The 20860-nt window shown below is 36.3% G+C and overlaps 1 protein-coding gene across 1 annotated transcript in view; it reads left to right on the top strand.

Annotated features, from left to right (window-relative positions):
* The window catches only part of LOC145664020 (uncharacterized), a 55933-nt gene that overhangs the window by 7114 nt on the left and 27959 nt on the right, over window positions 1–20860 (top strand). The window contains exon 2 of the mRNA XM_081730315.1: window positions 16615–16655. Within this exon, the coding sequence (XP_081586441.1) occupies window positions 16631–16655 (25 nt within the window). The 5' untranslated portion in view covers window positions 16615–16630. The remainder of the gene's footprint in view (window positions 1–16614; window positions 16656–20860) is intronic.

Raw genomic sequence — 20860 nt, 5'->3', positions numbered from 1 at the left:
TAAATCCTTGAGTCATAACTGGGTGAATGTGGGAAGAAGAAATTGGATCGCCATGGGGAATCGAAGCCGAGTCATTCAATATTTTCCTAGAATTCATATCGACTAGATGGTTGTGGATCGATAAGCACGTAAAGCAACAGTATAGCTGACCATCGTATAATATTCCTGAATTTTTAACTGGGGGCAGTCGTTCTGTCAAAAAAAAAAATGTTCCGGGGGGCACACACAGTATTCTGTGGTACTATTTTATTTATTATTACATTATAGACGTGTTATTTTGGTCTCGTCCCGGGGGGGGGCATTCTCAGAACTCAGGGGGGCAGTGCCCCCCAAAAGATGTCTGAAAGAAACACTGATTGGGGCACGATGGCTCAGTGGTACAGTGCTTACCTCTGGTACGTGGGGCCCTGATTCGATCTCCGGCCAAGTAAGTTCGTACAGTACAACATTGTGCTCGTGGGTTTTCTCTGGGTATTCCCGTTTCCTCCCACTTTCTCATTCCACCAATTCTTCCATCATCATTTAGTTGCTTTAATCATCGTCTCCCTTTGCCTAAAAGGGCATAATCGTGGGAACGTTAAACTAAAAGAATTCATTTTACTTTTAACTGACAAAATTTTCTTTAACTTTTTTTTTGCTCCTAACTCTATTCTACAAGGTAAGGCCGTTGGTATTGGACCGATTTTTAGAAAAAATCAGACTTCATATAGTTATTTTGAAATATTCGTACTTTAGGTTCTAATTGGCTACATACAACAAGAGGCATGATGCGGGAAGTACAACAAAGATTAGGAAATTGTAAGACTTAAGCACAGAGAAGAAAATGGCCTCCAAATTTGCATCTTATTTGATCCTGGTACACGGTGCTTAATAAATCAGACAACAATGATCTATCACATGTTACCACAAGTAGCAAGAAAGCTTTCGACCAGTTGGAGCGTGCTTCACGTTTGGCTTTCTATGAGTACTCTTCCATACAATCTGCCTTTTGTTGTACTTGCAAGCCATACTTTAAATCCTTCGCAAAGTGTCATAGCTTCACTGGCCGTTAATTCGCAATTGACTTGCCGCCAGCTTAAAATGCACTGAATGGAACACTGAATGCAAGGTTGCCCCCCATTGTAACTTCATTACTGGAATCCAGCTTGCGGCGTTCTAACACGCTTTCCGATCAAGCCGGATGGAAGCTTACCGACTTCCAATGCAAGCTTACGGCAAGCTGTTCGCAAGTTGTCTCTGCTGCTACCATGAACGTATTATCTAAATAAGGATGATCATTCGTTTGAACGATTTTTTTCTGATAAAGAAAATAACAGTAGTGATTCACGAAGTACTGCTAGCTTAGTCAAGTCTATAAAATAAAATCTGAGTGCTTAAATCCATTTGACAGCACTTGAACTGAGAGTACAAATACGGGCATAGCGTATTATCCATTTGACAAACAACTTTGAATTACAAATCTGCAAATAAATAACAGCAATGGAAGCCTACTTACTAATCCACTCATTAGCTATAGATGACAGCTACGTAATGGATAAAAGAGGGCACGGTGCCTCAGTGGTAGAGTGCTTGCCTCTGTTGCGTGCAGGGGCGTCATTTAGGGGGGCAGGGAGGGGCATTTGCCCCCCCTGAGTTTGAGATTTATATAGATTTTATCAATAGAGTAGTAGTAGTAAATGAGTGAAAAACGCGAAATTCTACTTATATCAAGGGGTTTGCCCCCCCCCCCAAGCAAAATCTGAAATGACGCTCCTGGTTGCGTGGGGGTCCCTGGTTAGATACCCGGTCAAGTAAGTTCGTGATGGACAACATCATGCTCGTGGATTTTCTCGGGGTTTCCTCACACTTTCTCATCCCACCAAATCTTCCATCATCATTCACTTGCTTTAATCATCGTCTCCCTTAGCCTGAAGAGCATATTCGTGGGACGTTAAACTCAAATATTTCATTTCATTCCAATAATGGATAAAATGCTAAAAAATTTCACATTTGATAGTGAGACACTCGGATTTGATTACGAGTACACAGAATGTGTGACGTATCAGAGTCACGATTCTGAAAAAAAAAAAGGTAACAAAAATACAACTGACGAGTGAGTTGCAACTGACCAGGCAAAATCTTAAGTGTATTAAAATGTTTTTTTGACATGTTAAGTAATTTTTGATTTTTAGAAAAAAAATGTGAAGATAACACACAATAAATTTCTTAGCCATAAACCATCATAAAATATGAAATAGGATCTAGGTTGTATACACAATTGATTTGAATTTTTATTTGCATATACGTAGGATTATTTTTAGGTATCCACCTCGCCTTCTCTCCGAGGCATCATGGGGTCATCTTCTGTAATTTCCACTTGAGCTTAGAAAGTTCCTAATTTGCATTAAAAGAAGAAAAAAATATAGTGCCCAAAGCTTTAGGATGCGTCTACGAAACCAGAAATATGAAGCGTAAAGTGTTCTATTTGGTCACGCAAACGTTATATAATACGGTAAATATTTTGGTTAGACATTACATGGTGTTCCATTTTTCATTTTTAATAAAACTTATAAAAGCGTGAAATATAAGGTGTTTTCTTCTTCGAAGTACCGTAAGTGAAAATAAGACAAAGTGGATTATCTGTTCGTTTCTTTACACCCTTTCTTCCTATAGTTGTTTATCAAGCGTTCTTTTTGCTTAACAAGGTCGTTGTGTTACAAAGTATTTAGTTCAACATTAGGTGTCCTTGGCCTTGTGAATCGTTTCAGCGTGCCGTTCCATACTTGCCATGAACTTTCTGTTTCATTTTTCTTCGTGTAGCCACCACACCAAAGAACTTTCCTTTCCGGTATTTCGTGATGTTCCTTTTTGTTTTTCGGAAATTGTTACGTCAAAACGAAAATGTTAACGTAGTGTATGGAAGGTTTTTTAAGTTTACGGCAGATATCCTAGCAGTGCAGATTTGTAACAGCCCGTATCGGGCTCAGGGACTCACAATTAATGAACTGCTTCAAGAGCGGAACGTTTTATATGAAAATAGCAGTGGCGGATCTACATGGTGAAAACTGGTACTATATCTAACGTTCCAAAAATTTTCCAATAAAGAATAAAAGCAACGCTTACAATAAACTTTCAAAAATTTATAGATAATAGCTTCAATTATTTTTGTCACTCAAAAAATTAGAAGGGGCTAGGTCGCTCCGTCCCGGGCTAGGTCGAACCAGGGACCCCCTAGCACGAGAGGTAGGGAAGCGTACGAGACAAGATTTGTGGCTGTCTCGTCTCGAAAATGTGCTGTAAAAGTGATGTCTCGACTCGAAAAATGTGTATTTCTCTGTTGGAAGAGCCGTGTCTCGACTCGTCTCGTGCGCATCCCTAACGAGAGGTAAGGTCTCTGTCACTGAGTCAAAGTGAACGCCCCCTAAGAATGACGTATTTGCAAATTAATTTATTTTAGCTTCAAGAATGACCGCTTGGCCAACTCCAGGGGAGCAATGGCCCCTCCCTCTACCCTAAAGAATTCCTGGGGGAAACATTATATACACTCATGCCCAAAATTTTTGTCGCATGTCCATAAATACGTTGTTATAGGACTATAATTTGATAACGAATTCGTCCGGTATTTCTTATAATGTTAGTATGTGTTTAATAGGCAAAGACATGTATGTGTCAAAATTCATGTCAAAAGAGCAGTAACTAAGAACAATAAAACGAAAATAAAAGTTTCGTGTCCAAGCAACATTTTGCTTTACTCATTCTAATTTTCGTATTTATAACTCTTTTTCTATGAAACTTACCACAAATATGCATTTTCCGATTATACACATAGTATAAGTATTAAAAGTAGCCTGAAAAATCACTAGTAAATTATATTCTCATAAGAAAGCAGTTATAGATATGCGACAATAATGTTGGACATGAGTGTACATTAGTGTTAGAAGTACTGTATCACTGCTAAGAATACTCGTGTGGCCGTTAGGAGATTAACCACAAGAGATACAATTAGGTACTTAACAGGCCGGTAGCCAGCCCAAAAATGTACGGGGGGCCTGATCCAAAAATATTATAGTTCATCACCATATTATAGTTCCTTTGGAAGCCTACCGTGAAAAGTTAAAGGGGGCCCGCAAAAATTTAGGGGGGCGGCCCCCTACACCCTCCTGGATATGGGCTTGGCACTTAGTCTACGTACGTTTATAAAAATGAAAGCCACTATGTTTGGGACTTAATAACTCTTCAATCATCTGATCGATCACGATCAAATTTTCAACATAGATGAGGTTCGGACCTAGGAGTGTTTTTTATAATTTCACTTTGACGGTACAACTTAGGGAAGGGTTTGGGAGAATGATATATAAAAATAAATAAAACTTAATAACTCTTGAGTCACGAGACCGATCTCGATCAAATTTGCCACATAAATGAGGTTCGGGTTTGGGATGGGTTTTATCATTTCACTTTGAAGGTGCAACTTAGAGGGAGGGAGAAAATATTTAGAAATGATCGAAAATGACCGATATTAGTACCGAATCCATAGTTTTCGGGATTGCTGAGATGAACAATAACACTGCCAATGCTGTTTAAATCCAAATTCAGCCCCTGAACTTGGGGGAGGGGGAAGAGGAGGTGTATATATAAAAATGATGGAAAATGGCTGATATTAGTGTCGAATCCATAGTTTTCGGGGTCGCTGAGACGAACATTGATAAATCCAAATTCAATCCCCATTAGTATTTCAAAGGGGAATGGTGAGATATAAATATAATTGAAAATGACCTACTGTATATTAGTGTAGAATTCATAATTTTTGGAATCCGGAAGTTGATTGGTGACAGCTTTGGTGCCCTTTGTGTCCAAAATGAAACGTATTCTCCTCGTGGGAAGAATGGATATTTTGCTATAGTATATAATTACATATATCAGCATGCCTCATCTTTGGATTAGAGATAATTGGGTTATTCCTCATTATCCATAATATTTACGATCGCGTTGCTAGTTTTTATACTGAATAGTTTGATGATGGTTTAGTTCAATGTCAGTCTTTAAGGTTTGTTGTGCTTATCATAAACTATGAAATTTTGGGCTTACAGAAAATATTTTTCTCGATAGTGTCGAGAATTACACATGAGAATTCACATTCTTCCGTAGTATTATATTCAGTTACCGAGATTTGTCAATTGATATAGAATATCTCCTATTTGGACATCTACGCTAATCATATTATAAAATTCATCAAAAATTTTGATTATGTAAGCTTATTGTGGAGTTTTTTTTAATATAAAAATATTGGATTTACTGCAGGAAATTGCATCTACTTGCATATTAATAACACACTACGTTAGGAGAAAGGCTCATTTGACAAGCATCTTGAAAGTTTAAAGAAGATAAATTGGAGGCAATCCCTCTTTCTTTTAAAAGGTGTAGAGGAGACGACTAGAATGAGTTGCTTTATTATCTCATCAAAAGGGATTCGTGAGGTGATCAGCCTCACGTTTCCGCTATCATTACTTCCTAGTGGTTCCCTCAGACTTTAATTATGTCAATATTTTGTGAAACAAAGTGTTCTCTAAGTTATAAGGTCTTTTTCTTTTTTGTCTGCTAGGATAACTTGTTTGCTGTACGTTTCGAATATAATGACCTTAAATTTGCAGTACTAAATAACGTTATCTTATTAAAGAGAGAAAAATAGCTTGAATGCTATCATTGTAATATATTCCTCCATAACTAATACGTCACTTACCACAATTAAGAAGTTTTCACGGTGAGAGTATGGTGACTCAGTGGTAGAGTATTCTCTTTAGTGTGGAGGGTCTCTGGTTCGATTTTAGGCCATGTGAATTGTGGTGGAATAACATCGTGCCCGAGGGATTTTCTCGAGGTTCTTCCGGCGCGGGAGATCCGGGGTTCGATTCCCGGTGGGTGCTTATGTGGTTCGGGTTCCACGTTAATCAGTAGGTCTCCTCTTATATAGCATCGCTGCTGAAAGGGAGGTTAAGCTCAAAAGCAACTCAACTCTAGGTTCTTCTGTTTCGTTCCACGTATCAAGTCCAACAAATCTTTCATAGTTTTTACTTATATTAATCATCAGCTCCTTAAGCTTACAAGACATTAAACGTGAAACATCAAGCAAAAAAAATTATTTCATTTCATTGTTTGTTTGTTTGTTTAGTGCTCCTTTCCAGCATAAGGTTATATATGTAAAGTGGACTTACAGTTAAAAGTACAAGCTGAAACATCGTAATCTCCTTCCAACAAGAATCGAACCCGTATCACGTCCACGAAATGTCCAAGCGCAAATCAGTAATTTAGCAGCAACGTTTTTCTGCTGTTTTAAAGCCTACATGTTCCCAATATTGTTTGTCATTCTGATGTTTTATTCAGAACTTCTGCATTAACTTTCTGTTCCACGAAGCTATATTTCCTTCGTTTTTCATCTTATTTGTACACTCATGTCCAAAATGATTGTCGCATATCTATAACTGTCTTCTTGTAAGAATATAATTTGATAATGATATTGCAGGGTACTTTTAATACTGATACTATGTGTATAATCGGGAAATGTATATTTGTGGTAAATTTCATAGGAAAAGAATTATAAATACGAAAATTAGAATGAGTAAAACAAAATGTTGCTAAATGGACAAGAAAGTTTTATTTTCGTTTTATCATTCTTATTTACTGCTCTTTCGGCATGAAATTTTTCACATATATGTCTTTTCCGATTATACACATACTAACATTATAAGAAATATCAGGCGAATTCGTTATCAAATTATATTCCTACAACTACATATTTATAGACATGCGGCAATAATTTTGGACATCAGTATACTTACGTTTCAAACGCTTCTTCACGTTTATCGTTTTACCTATTTATTTATTACAATATTTATACCGTTACAAAATACTGTATAGTGCAATAAATATTTAATTAATTTATTTTTAAGTCTCCATTCAGAAATCTAAAATAAGATTTCCTGTTCTTGTTTTTACTTTTCGTTGATATTCCACATTTTCTCTAGTGATACTGTCTACAGCTATCCAATAACTATTTCTGATATTATACAACCCAGTTCACTTACAAAAATATTGGAAGTTTTTGCATTTCAATATTTCCAACTTCTTCATCTTGACGTAAAAAAAAAAAAAAAAAAATCACAGCTTCAATTAAAAATGGCATTTCATTCTATCTTTTCTCTTCCGCAATTCCTTCTAGGTGCCTTGAATTTCATTATTTTTTCTTAAAAGAAAAACAATTTTCGCATTTGATTTCCTCTTTTTGTTCGTTTATTATATTCAATGTTCTTTCCTCTGCTTGGTTGAACACTGTTTTAACCAGTGGTCGAAGTGAGTCGGTATGCTGTGGTATGCCATACCACCTCTGGTTTTTCCAGTAATGAGGACATACCGTCTCTGATTTTTCAATAATCAAGACAATCTTTAAATAGCCGGTATCTTGACACAAAATCATAATAAAACATACCGCCTCTGCTCTTTTATCACTTCGAACACTGGTTTTAACATAAAATTACGGAACTAACTTTCTCCATTATTCTCCATATCCACATTTCAAAACAACTTTCCTTTTTCCGTTTTATACCTTGATTTTTCTCTGTGTTCTCTAGTCTTGTCCTATAGTGTAATTAATCTGATCTAGATATGCGTTCACCGCCGATTTTTTTTTAAATATATGATACCTAACAAATAGATTTGTGAATATAGTTTCAATTCTGAATTGTCACCCCACACCTTTTTTCAGCAAGTGAAATAAGAAACGAAAAGATAAGAAAGCATGTATATTTAATTTACTCGCTCAACAGGAAATGTGTCAAAATTTAGACCTGATTAACTTAGTAAAAATTTAGTTTTTTGTTTACTCTAAAAATAGTTGGACAGTGGCGGCTCTAGAAGGTAAAAACTGGGGGGCCAACCAGACCCAAATTACGATAGGTAATTACGATATCATGAGTGTATTATCAACTTTCAGAAAAATATAAATAATAGCTTAAATAATGTTTATAACTCAAAAAACTGGTGGACCTAGGCCCCCCCGGCCCTTGGCTAAATCCGCTACTGTAGTTGGAATGGCATCGGTGTAATGTCTTCATACAAAGCCATCTTGTTCATAGTAGCAGATAAGTTGGTGAATAAAGAACTTGAAGCAATAGAAAATAGGAAGTGAAAGACAGAAATGATACGAGTGAAATAGATTTGTAGTTGGGGAGAAGGGAATATTCAACTTTTTCGCTAAAGTTTCTTGTAGAAGATCTTTACACTAAGATACTAATAGGTTGCTACTGAAAACTGGGCAAAATGGGTTTGTGACGAAAAAAAAAAATATTTTTATCGTCTGACTTCCCTCAAAAGCCGCCAGTGTACGGGAGTCAAACTCAAATCTTTCAAGCCTCTCTTGAAAATAGAGGAAGAAACATAATATTAGTTGGATTTTATATTAAGCATGCATGCCTCAAAGAAAAATATTTAGTGCAACCAGTTTGCATGCTAATACTTACATTGACTGAATTCTTCCAATTACATAATATTCAATGGTCTTTAATTTTCCTCTGCTTTTTAACCATGTAAGTTCATTTACTTTCACGCTATGGGAAAATTAAAAAAAAAAAAATCTGGGAAGATGCTATAGGTTGTGTCGTGTGCATTAATTTACAAAGAGGGAAATAAAACCACCTACAGCGCTAATAAGGTGTAAGTAGGTGTGAATCTGCAATTGTGAAAAAAAGCTACGAGCAATTTCGTAACAGCCTGCTAATACATGTAAATGTGTTTTTCTACTTAGCATTAGTAACAAGACGATATAAGTATGTGGAAAAGACGAATCTGTCTTCTGTGAGGTCTAACAGAAGGAATAACACGTGAAAAGTGATATTTCTCACCTTTGTTGATTGTTCTAAACGAAGGATATAAACCAAAGAGCTTTACAAAGTCATGCCGAAAGCTACTACAGTGGTAGCCGGAAGAGTTTAGATTTTTGTATGTCTGGAAACTTAGCAAACTCCTTACTAATATCTTTTGAATTTTGTGTAACAAAAAGTACCGTTATAGAACTATGATGTTACAGAATAGATGTATGTCCATTTTTTCTGCCAGCAATATTTACTACGTTTACACGCAAAGACATACCAAAATTAGCTGAAACGTTTTTAGTTATTTCTAGAATTCATATATTTTTTAATTGCATATTTTGAATGTTAGTTAAAATTCTAAAGATATTCGAACATGTCTGCTTATGCTTGAAGTTAGAATCATATCAATGTTCTTAATATTCTGAATCGATGGTTTCGAGTGTATAACTCATGCATTAAGACAAAAGCTTATCCTTAAGAACGTTAATTTCATTCATGTAAATTTCCCTACAATTGTTAAAATGAATTAAGCGTTTCGAAACTCAAGGTGCATCGAATTTGATAAGAAAACAACTTCTTTAAGTTCTGAAAAATATTAAAGGTAAGTTGAATAAGATGCTTAGGACAAATCAAAGATTGAGTCAGTCAATCTGTACATATGTAAGATCAGTAAATCTTTGCCAGATCTGAACTGATCCGATCCGATCATCGTATGCACACTGTCCAATCACCTCAGCCATTTTCGGGTTATAACGAACTTATATTAGCAGACAATAGATAAAGTTTCAGACCAGAAATCCTTCCTAGTATTATACTTCGGAAGCTCATATTGTACACAGTAACCTCTTTAAACAAGGTTATTTTAAAATGAATACGCTAAACTTAAGTTCATATTATTTTAGTTTAGTCCATATTTTCTTACTGCTTTAGTGTATATTTGCATGCATATTTTCTGTATTTTTCTGCATATAAGTCCGGGCCTCAGTTGTTCCCCTGCACTAAATACGGATCATAGAATGTAGGAGAAGCCCAAGATCGAGTAGACGGGTACTACCTTAACGGGGAAGGTCCGTGAGATGTCCAAGTCCACACTCCGGAGTTCAATCGGCCTTCAGCTCCAAATTTGATAGCGCGAGCGCTATGAGTGGACAGAGAGCCGAAGACGGATTTCAAGCAAAGTGAAATTCATTGAGGGTAGTTCGCCCGAGTCCTTAGCAAGCACAAATTCAATGAGGTAAATAGGTGTGGCATAAAGCTAGTGCGAGCTTCATTGAGCATAATGAGCCCGAGCTCGAGAATGTCTGAGCTATCATGAGTCTAACTGAGATTCGTAAGTACGAGCTGCTTTGAGAATAGTGAGCCTAAGCTCGCTGGAGTGGAAATGAGCTCCAGAGTTCCCTTGTGGCTGTGTACGAAGTGTAAGCATTTTCGACACCGGTTTCGATTCCCGGAGGAAACTTATATAACCGGCGGAGCTGTAGGTACGGTACACGTCTTATATAACCTAACTATTTTATTTATTTTATTAATGTCTCCTTCTTGCGCCTACCCAATCTAGTGTCTAGTAGGCATATCTTTGGTTATCGAATGTCCGAGTTTGTATTCCGATAAGGGAACATTGAATGCAGGCGTATAGGATTTCAATTGTACGCATCGTGTCTCCAATTATAAATAATAAGCAGTGTCATTTTGCGCTTGTAAAGGGACATTGACTTCCAGATGCGACACTGAAGATCATCTGGTGATTTGTCACATTTAATTAAATTTGTGCAATGACTCCCAATCAATTCAATTCTAGCTCTCTTCAGTCATAATCGGCTGCTTTTATATCCAAATTTCCCCCTTCTTTTCTCACGATGATACTTTAACACCAAGTCATTAAAGTTAAGAATTTTAATTATTCACGAAATGTTAAGAAGCTCGTAATGTTTTCTAATTCAAACTACCTTCAGTACAGAAAAACATTCACATCAAAGAAAAAGGTGTACGAAGATAATTGCACATATTCCTTGTATTTGAATGACGCAATTTGCAATACAGTATTAAGTTAATATGATATTGCATACAATGTAATTGACGTTCGTGATTTCGATTCCTCTCATCCAACTAATAGAACATCATGACTGGTTTCGTCTTACTTCTTTTTGCTGTTGTTGTTGTTTTGTTTTTCGGGTCTAATCGACGAAACAACAAAACAATACCAGTATTTCTAAGCCAGACCTTGCATTACCTACAATTTGTCCTTAATAACAAAGAAATGACTTTAAGATCTATACCTTGTGCAACATATCTCTCCACTATTGAGGTCGTCTAGTATTTTACGATATATGCTATATGTAAAATTATCTTTTCTCAAACAAATTTCTATATGTAAGATGGAAATATTCAATTTTTCAGTTTCATGCTAGAAAAATGAAATCTTTCCGTTTAACGTCCCACGTTTATGCCTGTTAGGCTGATGGAGACGGACGATTAAGGCAAGTAAATGATGATGGAAAAATTAGTGCAATGAAAATGTTGGAGGATACGGAGTACCCGAGCAAACCCACGGACATGATGTTGTCTAACACAAACTTACTTGGCGAGGGATCGAACCAAGAACCCCACACATCAGAGGCATTTTTCATGTTAGACATGTGTTGTTTTGGTATTATCATATCTTCGGATATCGTTCAAATACTCCGTTCTTGATATTCAACGTAAGATCATTTTGTTTCGATATTTCTTTTCAGCAGTATCGTATTCTCGCGTGTATGTATGTAACCCGCAGCTAGGTATAAGCGCATATATGTATAGGCCGCATACAAGTATATAAGCCGCATCTTTAATTTTTGTGTCCAGGTTCAGAGCAACTATCCTAAAATGTAAATCGTGCAACTTGTAGTTTCAAAGGGGCGTTGTTCACTATTCAATTTAGCTTGATATCTTTACCTGAACTCGCTCTGGTTAAGCCGTTAAAGTACGCACCTTTGGCGTAGGCGACTTGGGTTTGATTCCTGTTGGGAGCTCATTTGTTTCGGATCCTACTTCAAGCTGTAGGCCCATGGTCTCATATAGACTCGCTGCTGAAAGAGACGCTAAACTTAAAATCTTATCGGACTGCTGTAGCTCAGTGGTTGAATGTTCACCTCTGTTGCATGGGGTCCTTGGTTCGATCTCAACTCGAGCCAAGTGAGTTTTGTAGTGGGCAAGCATTGTGTGCGTGGGTTTTCCCGGAGTTCTCTCGTTTCCTTTCACTTTCTTCATTCCAAGATTTTATTCATTTCTCATCATCACTGTCTCCTGTAGCCCAGCCGGCATAATCGTGGGACGTAAAACTACAAGATTTCATTTCAAAATTATATCACACATTCTTCCCTAAAAGAACCAGTAAACGTATTAACTACTCTCAATTGAATGTCAGGCAATATTAGTTCTATAACAATGACCACTCCGTATTTAAGTACACATGGACCAACCAAATGCGAGAATACAAGTGTGTGATCATGCTATTTCTTCTTTTCCCTGCCGGCGAAATTAAAATACCGCTAATTTTACAGTAATTATGTGATATCTTCAAATAGATAAAAGATAATCGAAATGTGAAACAAGAGTGTCCTAGACAATATCATTTTACATGAGATACCGTTATCACGACTCACTCATCTGCTTTCGATTTCGAGCCATTTTGAAAGTTCGGCATTTATTTTCGCGTTTCTAAACGGCTGAAAACGGAAAGCCACTAGGTGACTTGTGATAACGGTATCTCACGCAAAATAATATTGTCTAGGGCGCTCTTGTTCCATATTTCAATTACCTTTTATCTATTTGAAGATATCACACAATTACTGTAAAATTAGCGGTATTTTAATTTCGCCGGGTCGAGGTTTCTTAAGGTATCTCTGTTACATCTTCTTTTCGTCCGTAATGTGTGCAGTATTCCTCTTTGAGTTACGTCATCCTGAATATCCTCATTTCCTCTCAAAGTAATGCTTCTGATCCATACTAAGCTAATCCCACACAAGGTTCTTTAATAAGGAAGCTTTTTCTTGCTGCTATCGATAGGATCTTTTATGTTAAAGTAATTTCGTTCTTGTGTGTTGAATGAGAGAATTACTTATACGTAATGTACTACTTCACATGCATTTTTCAGATTATTCCATCAAAGAATTATATACTACGCAACAAGCATTTGTACAATATGTATTTACTTTTCCAATTTTGCCAGCATCTTTTTTCTTCTTTCTATTATAACTAAAATAGTAAAATATGATTAGGGTCAGTCGCGTATTAGAGCATTTTATGCTATAACAATCAAAATAGAAATCAATACATGATTGGTTTTAAGTTCTGTAAAAGGCGATCAGATTCTAGTGTAAATATATAATACTCTTATGTATTAAAGCACAACGTATGTTTGTTTGCTATACAAATCAATACCCTTGACTTGGCATAGTTATAGGAAAGTGTGAGGGAGAGGTCATAGGCTGATTGGAATTATAAATCTCAAAGTTGGGTTACGATGTTTTTAGGTAGCTGTAAGGGAGAAATTTAGGCTATTTAGAATTGAATTGATTTTGATTTTAGCGTCCTTTTCAGCAGCGAGGCTATATGAGACGTGGATCTACTGATTAACGTGGAATCTGAACAACATGAACTCCCGCCGGGAATCGAACCCGGGAATCGAAGGCGATAAGTACCTGTAAAATATAAAGGTAACCAAGACAGTTCTGTCGCTTTTTCAGCCACCTTTTTGAACATCGATATGTCACCTAAGTCGTACCCGGAACATCAAAAATAGTCCCCATCAGCATCGACGACCTTCTGTCAACGTTCTGAAAGACCATAGATTTCATCGCTGTACAGCTTGGTGGGCCGTGAAGCGAAGAAGATATCAAGTGCATTTTGCACCTCTAGTAGGAATTTGAACTGGCGTCCTCTAAGGTGATTCTCCGAGGAATGATACAGGTGATAATCCGACGCTGCAATGTACGAGGAGTATGGCGGATGCAATAGTGATTCCAATCCAAGGAGTAGAATGGTGTCCCGGTCATCCTAGCAACGTAGGGCTTGGCGTTGTCCTTTAACAGGGGGACCTCTTTGCGATTCAGGAGTGCTGGCTCCAGAGTTTTGAGTTTTTCTTGAACATGCTCAACTGCTCCTAGCACACAGTTGCATTGATACTATGGCCAGTTGGTAGCAGTTCCCGATGTACGATGCTGGTCAGTCCACCAGACAAACAGGAAGACCTTTTGGTGCAGAGCTGATTTCGGCTGTTTTGGAACCGCTTCATAGGATTCAAACCAATGATGACGGCGCCGTGGAGCTTGGTACAGAACTCATTTCTCATCACATGTCAACACCCTATCCAAAAATGACTCCTTCCTCAAACGAGACACAAAAGAAACACAAGTGTCTTGCCTTCTTTCGCGGAGTCAATTCATGTGGCATCCATCGACCCAACTTATAGTGCTTCCCAATTTGATGGAGGTGCTGCCGAATGGTTTCTTCACTCACACTGAATTGTAGTCTCAGATCCTTACATGTCTGGCCACTGTTCGCCTCAATTGCTGCCTGAAGATCTTCATTTTGTACATGTGTTGGTATCCTGGCACGTGGTGCATCTTCGAGTGTTTCGTCGCTGTCCTTAAGTTTGTAAACCATCACGTAGTCACGGCAGTTTCAACAAAGGCCTGGTATATCTTCCACTCTGCAGCGGCGTATATTTGCAGCGGCGTTTGACCCCAGTTTAAACTCGTACAGCATTCTTTAGGACGCTCTGTGGAGATCTCATATTCACTCTGTCCTTACGCAAGTTCACGGTGTAACTGAACTGCTACAAGCAGGTAGTAAGTTGGATATACCAACACCAACAACTGACCTTCGCCTTATCTCCATTCGCATTCAACTCATGGTGTGAGGGCCAATTGAACACAGACTTCCACAATAAACGACAGAACTTTCTTGATTACCTTTATAGAATCAGAATTATACATGAAGTTGAAGCCACATGATTTGCTTGGTATACTTCTAAGTAACTGAAGGGAAGAAACCATGGGGTAGTTAGAATAGAATTAAAATCCACACTGCTGCCTTGGTATACTTCTAAATTAACATTAGGGAAGTATATATTTAGAAGTAAGTCATTTAGAATTAGAATTTACACTGTTGGGTTGGTCTATTTTTAGGTAACTGTGGAGAAGAGATCATGGCTATTTAAAATTAGAATTATATATAAAACTGAAGCTACCCGGGCGGTTTGGCATTCTTTTAGGTAACTGTAGGGAAGAGGACATAGTCTATTTAACATTAGAATTCTAAATTTAAAGCTGAAGTAAAACCGTTAGCTTGGCATACTTCTCGATATTCCTAAGAAAGTGTCTATAGGCTATTTAGATTACGTTCCTTTCTTGTTCATGGATAACCGGGTACTTCAGTTAATGGTACTTCAGCATATACAGGGTGTTTCAAAACATCCCTGACAACTTTTGGGAGGTGATTCCTGACACCAAGATAAGTCTCACGAAACAATTTTTACAGCTGGAGTTTGGCTGCGGGCATATAAATTGAAGTCCTCACAAACTACCTCTATAAAAATTGTTGCGCTAGTACCTTAGGATTCTGAAACATGGATATTTGGGTAGAGCACATATTCCTAAGTGAGGTCTTGACCCGACTACGGTAGTTCCCATAGTATTGGAGCTATGGACCTTTTAAAGTTCAATTTTTCATGTTTTTGGCAGCCTATAGAAATAATTCCGAAAGGAAGCGTTTCTGCACCCAGGTTGGCCTATACTTTTGTCTTATTTTGGTATCGGGAATCACTTCCCAAACGTTGCCGGTGTTGTTTTGAAACACCTTGTATATCCTTAAAAGGAAAACCGTTGCTCGAAAATTCTAATTTCCATGTTGTCAGAAACTTGTAGAATAAGTAACTGTCCTTTAATTTTAGATGTTACTTTTATTTCTCAAGGAATTTTGCTCTGTAACATATTTCAACATATAACATGCCCCCTACCCCCGCCCCAAAAAAAAAATATTTCGTTGCTTTCTTAAATGTAAAATCAGAATGCTTAATTTTTTGTTCATATATGAACTCCAAACCTCTGTTAAACACGGAACGAAATTTCTGGGGATGGTGACTCTGTTCATATTATGTTGGACAAATTAAAGGAAAAGAATTGAAAGTTGCACACCTCTCGTATTGACGCTCGCGCTTGCGCAAGTAGAAGTTCTCAATCTAGTCGGCCTATAATAGTACAATATGAATGAAATGTAAATATTTTGTAGATAGGAAAATGTAAATACGTGTTTGTGTATGATATTAAATTTCTCATAAAGATGTATTTCTGTAAGATTTAATAAAATGTATATATATAATTTTTTATGAGCTACAGTGGTAGAGCGTTCATATCTAGTGCGTGGGGTTCCTGGTTCTATCCATGCTCGCGCCAAGTGGACTTAGTGGTGGACAAACATCATGTTCGTGGATTTTCTTGTTGTTCTCCAATTTCCTCCCACTTTATCCATTCCACCATTACATTCATTTCTATTCATCACCGTGTCCTTCAGCCTAGCCGGCATAAGTGTGGAACGTAAAACTGAAATCTTTAATTTCATTTCATTTATGCTCTATTTCCAAGATATTAAAATGTAAATAACAATAAAAACATGTAAATAATTATATGTATAATTCTATTTGCATAGTCGTAAGCCATTTTAATTTCTATTGTACCTAAGGTTTTTTCTTAACACTTTTGTCTAACTTTCAGTTTTTCTACATTTTCTTTAGGTTCTTCCACCTCAACATGAAGTTAATATCTTTAATAACAGGTAAGTTCTGTCTCTTAATTACAATATAAAGGTTTGAAGCAATATTATGGACAATATATTTATCACTGTGAGTAAAATATTAGAATTAGAAAGGGAAATTAGTTTTATTCTTACTGACAGGTTCATCAGGAGAAAGTTAGGTAAAATCAGAGGTGGAGTGTTATAATAGGTTGAAGATTAAGTAGGTCAAACTTTACAGGTGCTCTAAGTTGGGAAGTTGGTCAAATCCAAGTAATGTAGTGCTTTCAGTCACATAAGTCACTGTAGAAATCAATTTTATTTGGTAAACTGAGTTATCGAGAGAAACATACATATGTATACAGGGTGTATCCAAAGTACGGGTCCATATGCCAACTGCGTTATGAACAACATATTACATGTTTTTATATTTGTAAACAGTAAAATGTATTTTTATTTATAAACAAAACCACTTGCTTTTTTTATTATAATTACTATAAGAAGTAAACGACAAGCATCTATATTATCATTTGTCGTATAAGAAAAGAAAAACACTAGCGCCATCGCTATTTAAAAATGACAAAAGTTCTCAACATCAGATTTGGCTAATCAAATTCCCTCTCTTAGCTTGCCTGGAGCTCTAAAAATCCAACTTAATCCAAGCCTTTTAGCTTGTCTAGAGCTCTGAGGTGTCCTGCGTACCTAACTTGCTTAGAGTTTTGTATAAACTCAATCAGTCTCTTAGTTTGCCTAAAGTTCTGAAAAAAATCCTAAACGCGACCATCTAGCTTGTGTAAAGCTCTGTAGTTTACTCGCCCACCTAGCTTACCTGGAGCTCTGTAAGAAAAGAAAGTAACAGTAATCTTTCTTTGTTTGCCTAGAGCACTAAAAATGTAAGGCAATTTTAGAATAAAGATACGAAAAAGAGAAGAAAAATCGGACAAGGTGGTTTTCAATCTAAGATAGCTTTTCCAATCGATTGCCAATTGTCTTCCACCCTAATACGGAGCAATTTACACTATTAAATGTAAAAGCAGCGTTTACATTTCAGCTGGCTAATAGAGAACTTAACGTAATGGCATGTTAAATTGGTACGGGGAAAATTTCCAGTTCAACTGGCTGATCGAACTCAACGTAAGGGCACGTAAAAATGGCACGGAGAATGTTCCCATTTCTGCTGGTTAATCAAACTCAACGTAAGGGCACGTAAAAATAGAACGAAGCATGCGTACATTTTTGTATGGGGGAAACTCGAATCCGTTTCTCAACAATGTTTGTATTATGAGGATCCAATGGAACAACCTACTGCTCTGGCAACATTGCTCTTTCAATTACCATCGGATACCTTACCAGTGTGGAGTCCAAACGGCTCGTGCGATGAGAATCATTTCATTATTTTACATTGAAAACTTACTATTTTCAATAACTTCCCTCTCTCAATTTTTTGTATCTTTACACATAACGAAGCTGGTCTATGGCCCCGAACTTTCTATATACCCTGTATAATGAAAAGTGTTTATCGTCCGCTGTACCGACTTCCGCTCTCACTTAAAGCATTTCTTCTAAACTCAATGCAAGCACTATAATTTTTCAACACATCTACATTGTTTCTGCTATATAAATCCAGTTTCGGTTTGCAATTAAATAGGCAAAAAGTGTGGTTTTTCTTACAGTAACATACACTACGAGATAATACATACTTTGAGCATTAGTGAACCTTTGGGCTACATGACCTGAAATGTTTGCCTCAGAAATCTTGTATCATGACCTATGCAATCCTTATGTCAAAAACGTCTTGCAGCACACCTATAATATCTTGCAAGAAATAAGCGGTCAGCGTTTCTAAATAAGTCACGTTACACTATGCAGCAAGAGGTCATCATCAGTGGAATAAAAATAAAAAAAATTAAAAAAAAGAAGTTGTTCTTTTGATATTATCAATCGATCGTGACGCTCGTTTTCAAAAAGGGTCTTTAAAAAAAGTGAAAACACATTTCTCTCATTTGAGATTCATTTTATTGTGCACTGTTTAAGAAAGAGTTTGCAGTAATTTAAATCTTATTTTTGTGTTTTGTAGGTTACGGAGAAAAAAATTGTTTTTTCTACCATTATTAAATGTATGAACGATCACTTTAGTATTATGTCATAGCTTAATAGCTTGCATCATTCAAGGATAAGTTATTCGAGTCTATATACTTGTATTGCACTTTTCCAATTAAGATGATTTCCATGTTCATTTGTTATTGAATTTTAATACCTATTAAGGTAATAACAGCTAGAGAGAGAGAGAGAGAGAGAGAGAGAGAGAGAGAGAGATTGAAAGAGAGAGAGAGAAAATTAATAACTTTAATGATAGTGTCTTTTTGAGGAGGAAATTAATATTTTTTTCTAGCGAATCCTACATGTTATGCGGCTTCACTTTTATTTTTCTCTCTTTAGGCCCCGACTGCTCAGTGGTAGAGCACTCACTTGTAGCGCGTGGGGACCCTGGTTCGTTTCCAGCTCCCACCAATTGAGCTTTGTGGGACACAAATATCGTATGTGTTTTTTCTCGGGGTTCTCCCGTTTTTTTCTTCACTTTTGTCATTCCACCATTATTGTCCATCTCATCATAACGCCTCCCTTTGCCTCGATGTATTATCAAAGAACGTTAAATCTCCCCCTCCCCAAAAAGTTTTCATTTCCTTTCTTCATTACCATTCCACGAATTTTACTATATTCTTAAAATTTTCTAAGGTGTTTTATATTCACTTTTTTTTCGGAAGCGGTACATAAAAATTAATCTATTCATATATATATATATATATATATATATATATATATATATATATATATATATATATATATATATATATATATATATATATATATATATATACATATATATACATATATATATATATATATATATAAAATAAAAGTGACTATGTTTGTTACTTAATAATTCTTGAATCATCCAAACGATCTCGGTCAAATTTCTAACATAGATGAGGTTCCTGGGGTGACATTTTTTTTGTCATTTCACTTTGACGGTGCAACTTAGGGGAATAGGAGGGGGGAAATATATAAAAATGATCTAAAATGATCGATATTAGTGCGGACTTCATAGTTTTTGGGGTCGTTGAGATGACCAGTGACACTTCCGATGCCATTTGAATACAAATTCAGCCCCTCAATCAGGAAGGAAAGGGGAGATTCATCGTTCTGTCATTATGCTTTGTAAATGTAAAAGGAGACGAATTATTAAGGAAATTGAATGATTGTGAAACAATCGGTGGAATGAAAAGTGGAAGGAAACGGGAAAACCCTTAGAAAATCCACGAACACATTGTGAAGCACCTTAAACTCACATAGTATGCTGTCAAACTAGGGACCCTAGCAACGGAGCTGAGCTCTCTATTGATCCACTGTACTCTCTGAATAATCATAGAGATAATAAAAGGTAGAATGTAGTTTGCAACCAAATTAAAATAGCATAAATGTAACTGAAATTGATTTTAAACAATGAACAGAAAAGGGACGTACAATGAAAAGGTGTGTAAAATTTGCACATGTATATAAGTCAATCGAACTGTACTTAGTGCAATGCAAACGGATAGTGTTGTAAATAGAAAAAAAACCGTTCGTATTTTTTCAGAAATGTACGTTTTTTTTAGAAAAAAAACATTGCCTCTCGTTTTTTTTCTAAATTTCGTTTTTTTTCAAATAGTCATTTTTAATGCATCTTACGCCTATTTAACTATGAAATATTTTTATGTACGTGCAATCACCGTAAAATGCAACATAAATTAAACGCTAGATACTGATACGCTACAAATATTTTACAATTTACATGAATACCATACCTATTAACAATTCGGGTTTCAGCAGTTTTCATCAATATCAACTAAGAAATAAAAGTAGAAATGAAATTTTGTTTTTTCGTGAAAGCAGGCCTTAAATAAGTACGAAAATAATGTCACGAACAGTATAAAATTCAAATAACTTGTCTAAAGGTAAAAACTAATACTAATTTGCCTAATAGTATTTTTCTAAATGTCATATATAAATAATTTGTCGACTAGATATATATGATATGCAGAGCCGGCTCTACCATATATGCAACACGTGCATTTGCGTGGAGCGGCAAGTTTGGATGGTCCGGCAAAATCTGTCATAAGTATATTATCTAAATTAAATATTTCTTGTTGGAAACAGACTTCATGATGATGGTAGTTACATTTACTAAGCTGACATTCTATTTGAAT

Source organism: Thermobia domestica, chromosome 1 (assembly GCF_964235325.1).
Source record: "Thermobia domestica chromosome 1, izTheDome1.hap1.1, whole genome shotgun sequence".
Lineage (NCBI taxonomy): Eukaryota > Metazoa > Arthropoda > Insecta > Zygentoma > Lepismatidae > Thermobia > Thermobia domestica.
Note: the sequence above shows the minus strand (reverse complement) of the source record. Positions and strands in the feature narration are given on the sequence as shown.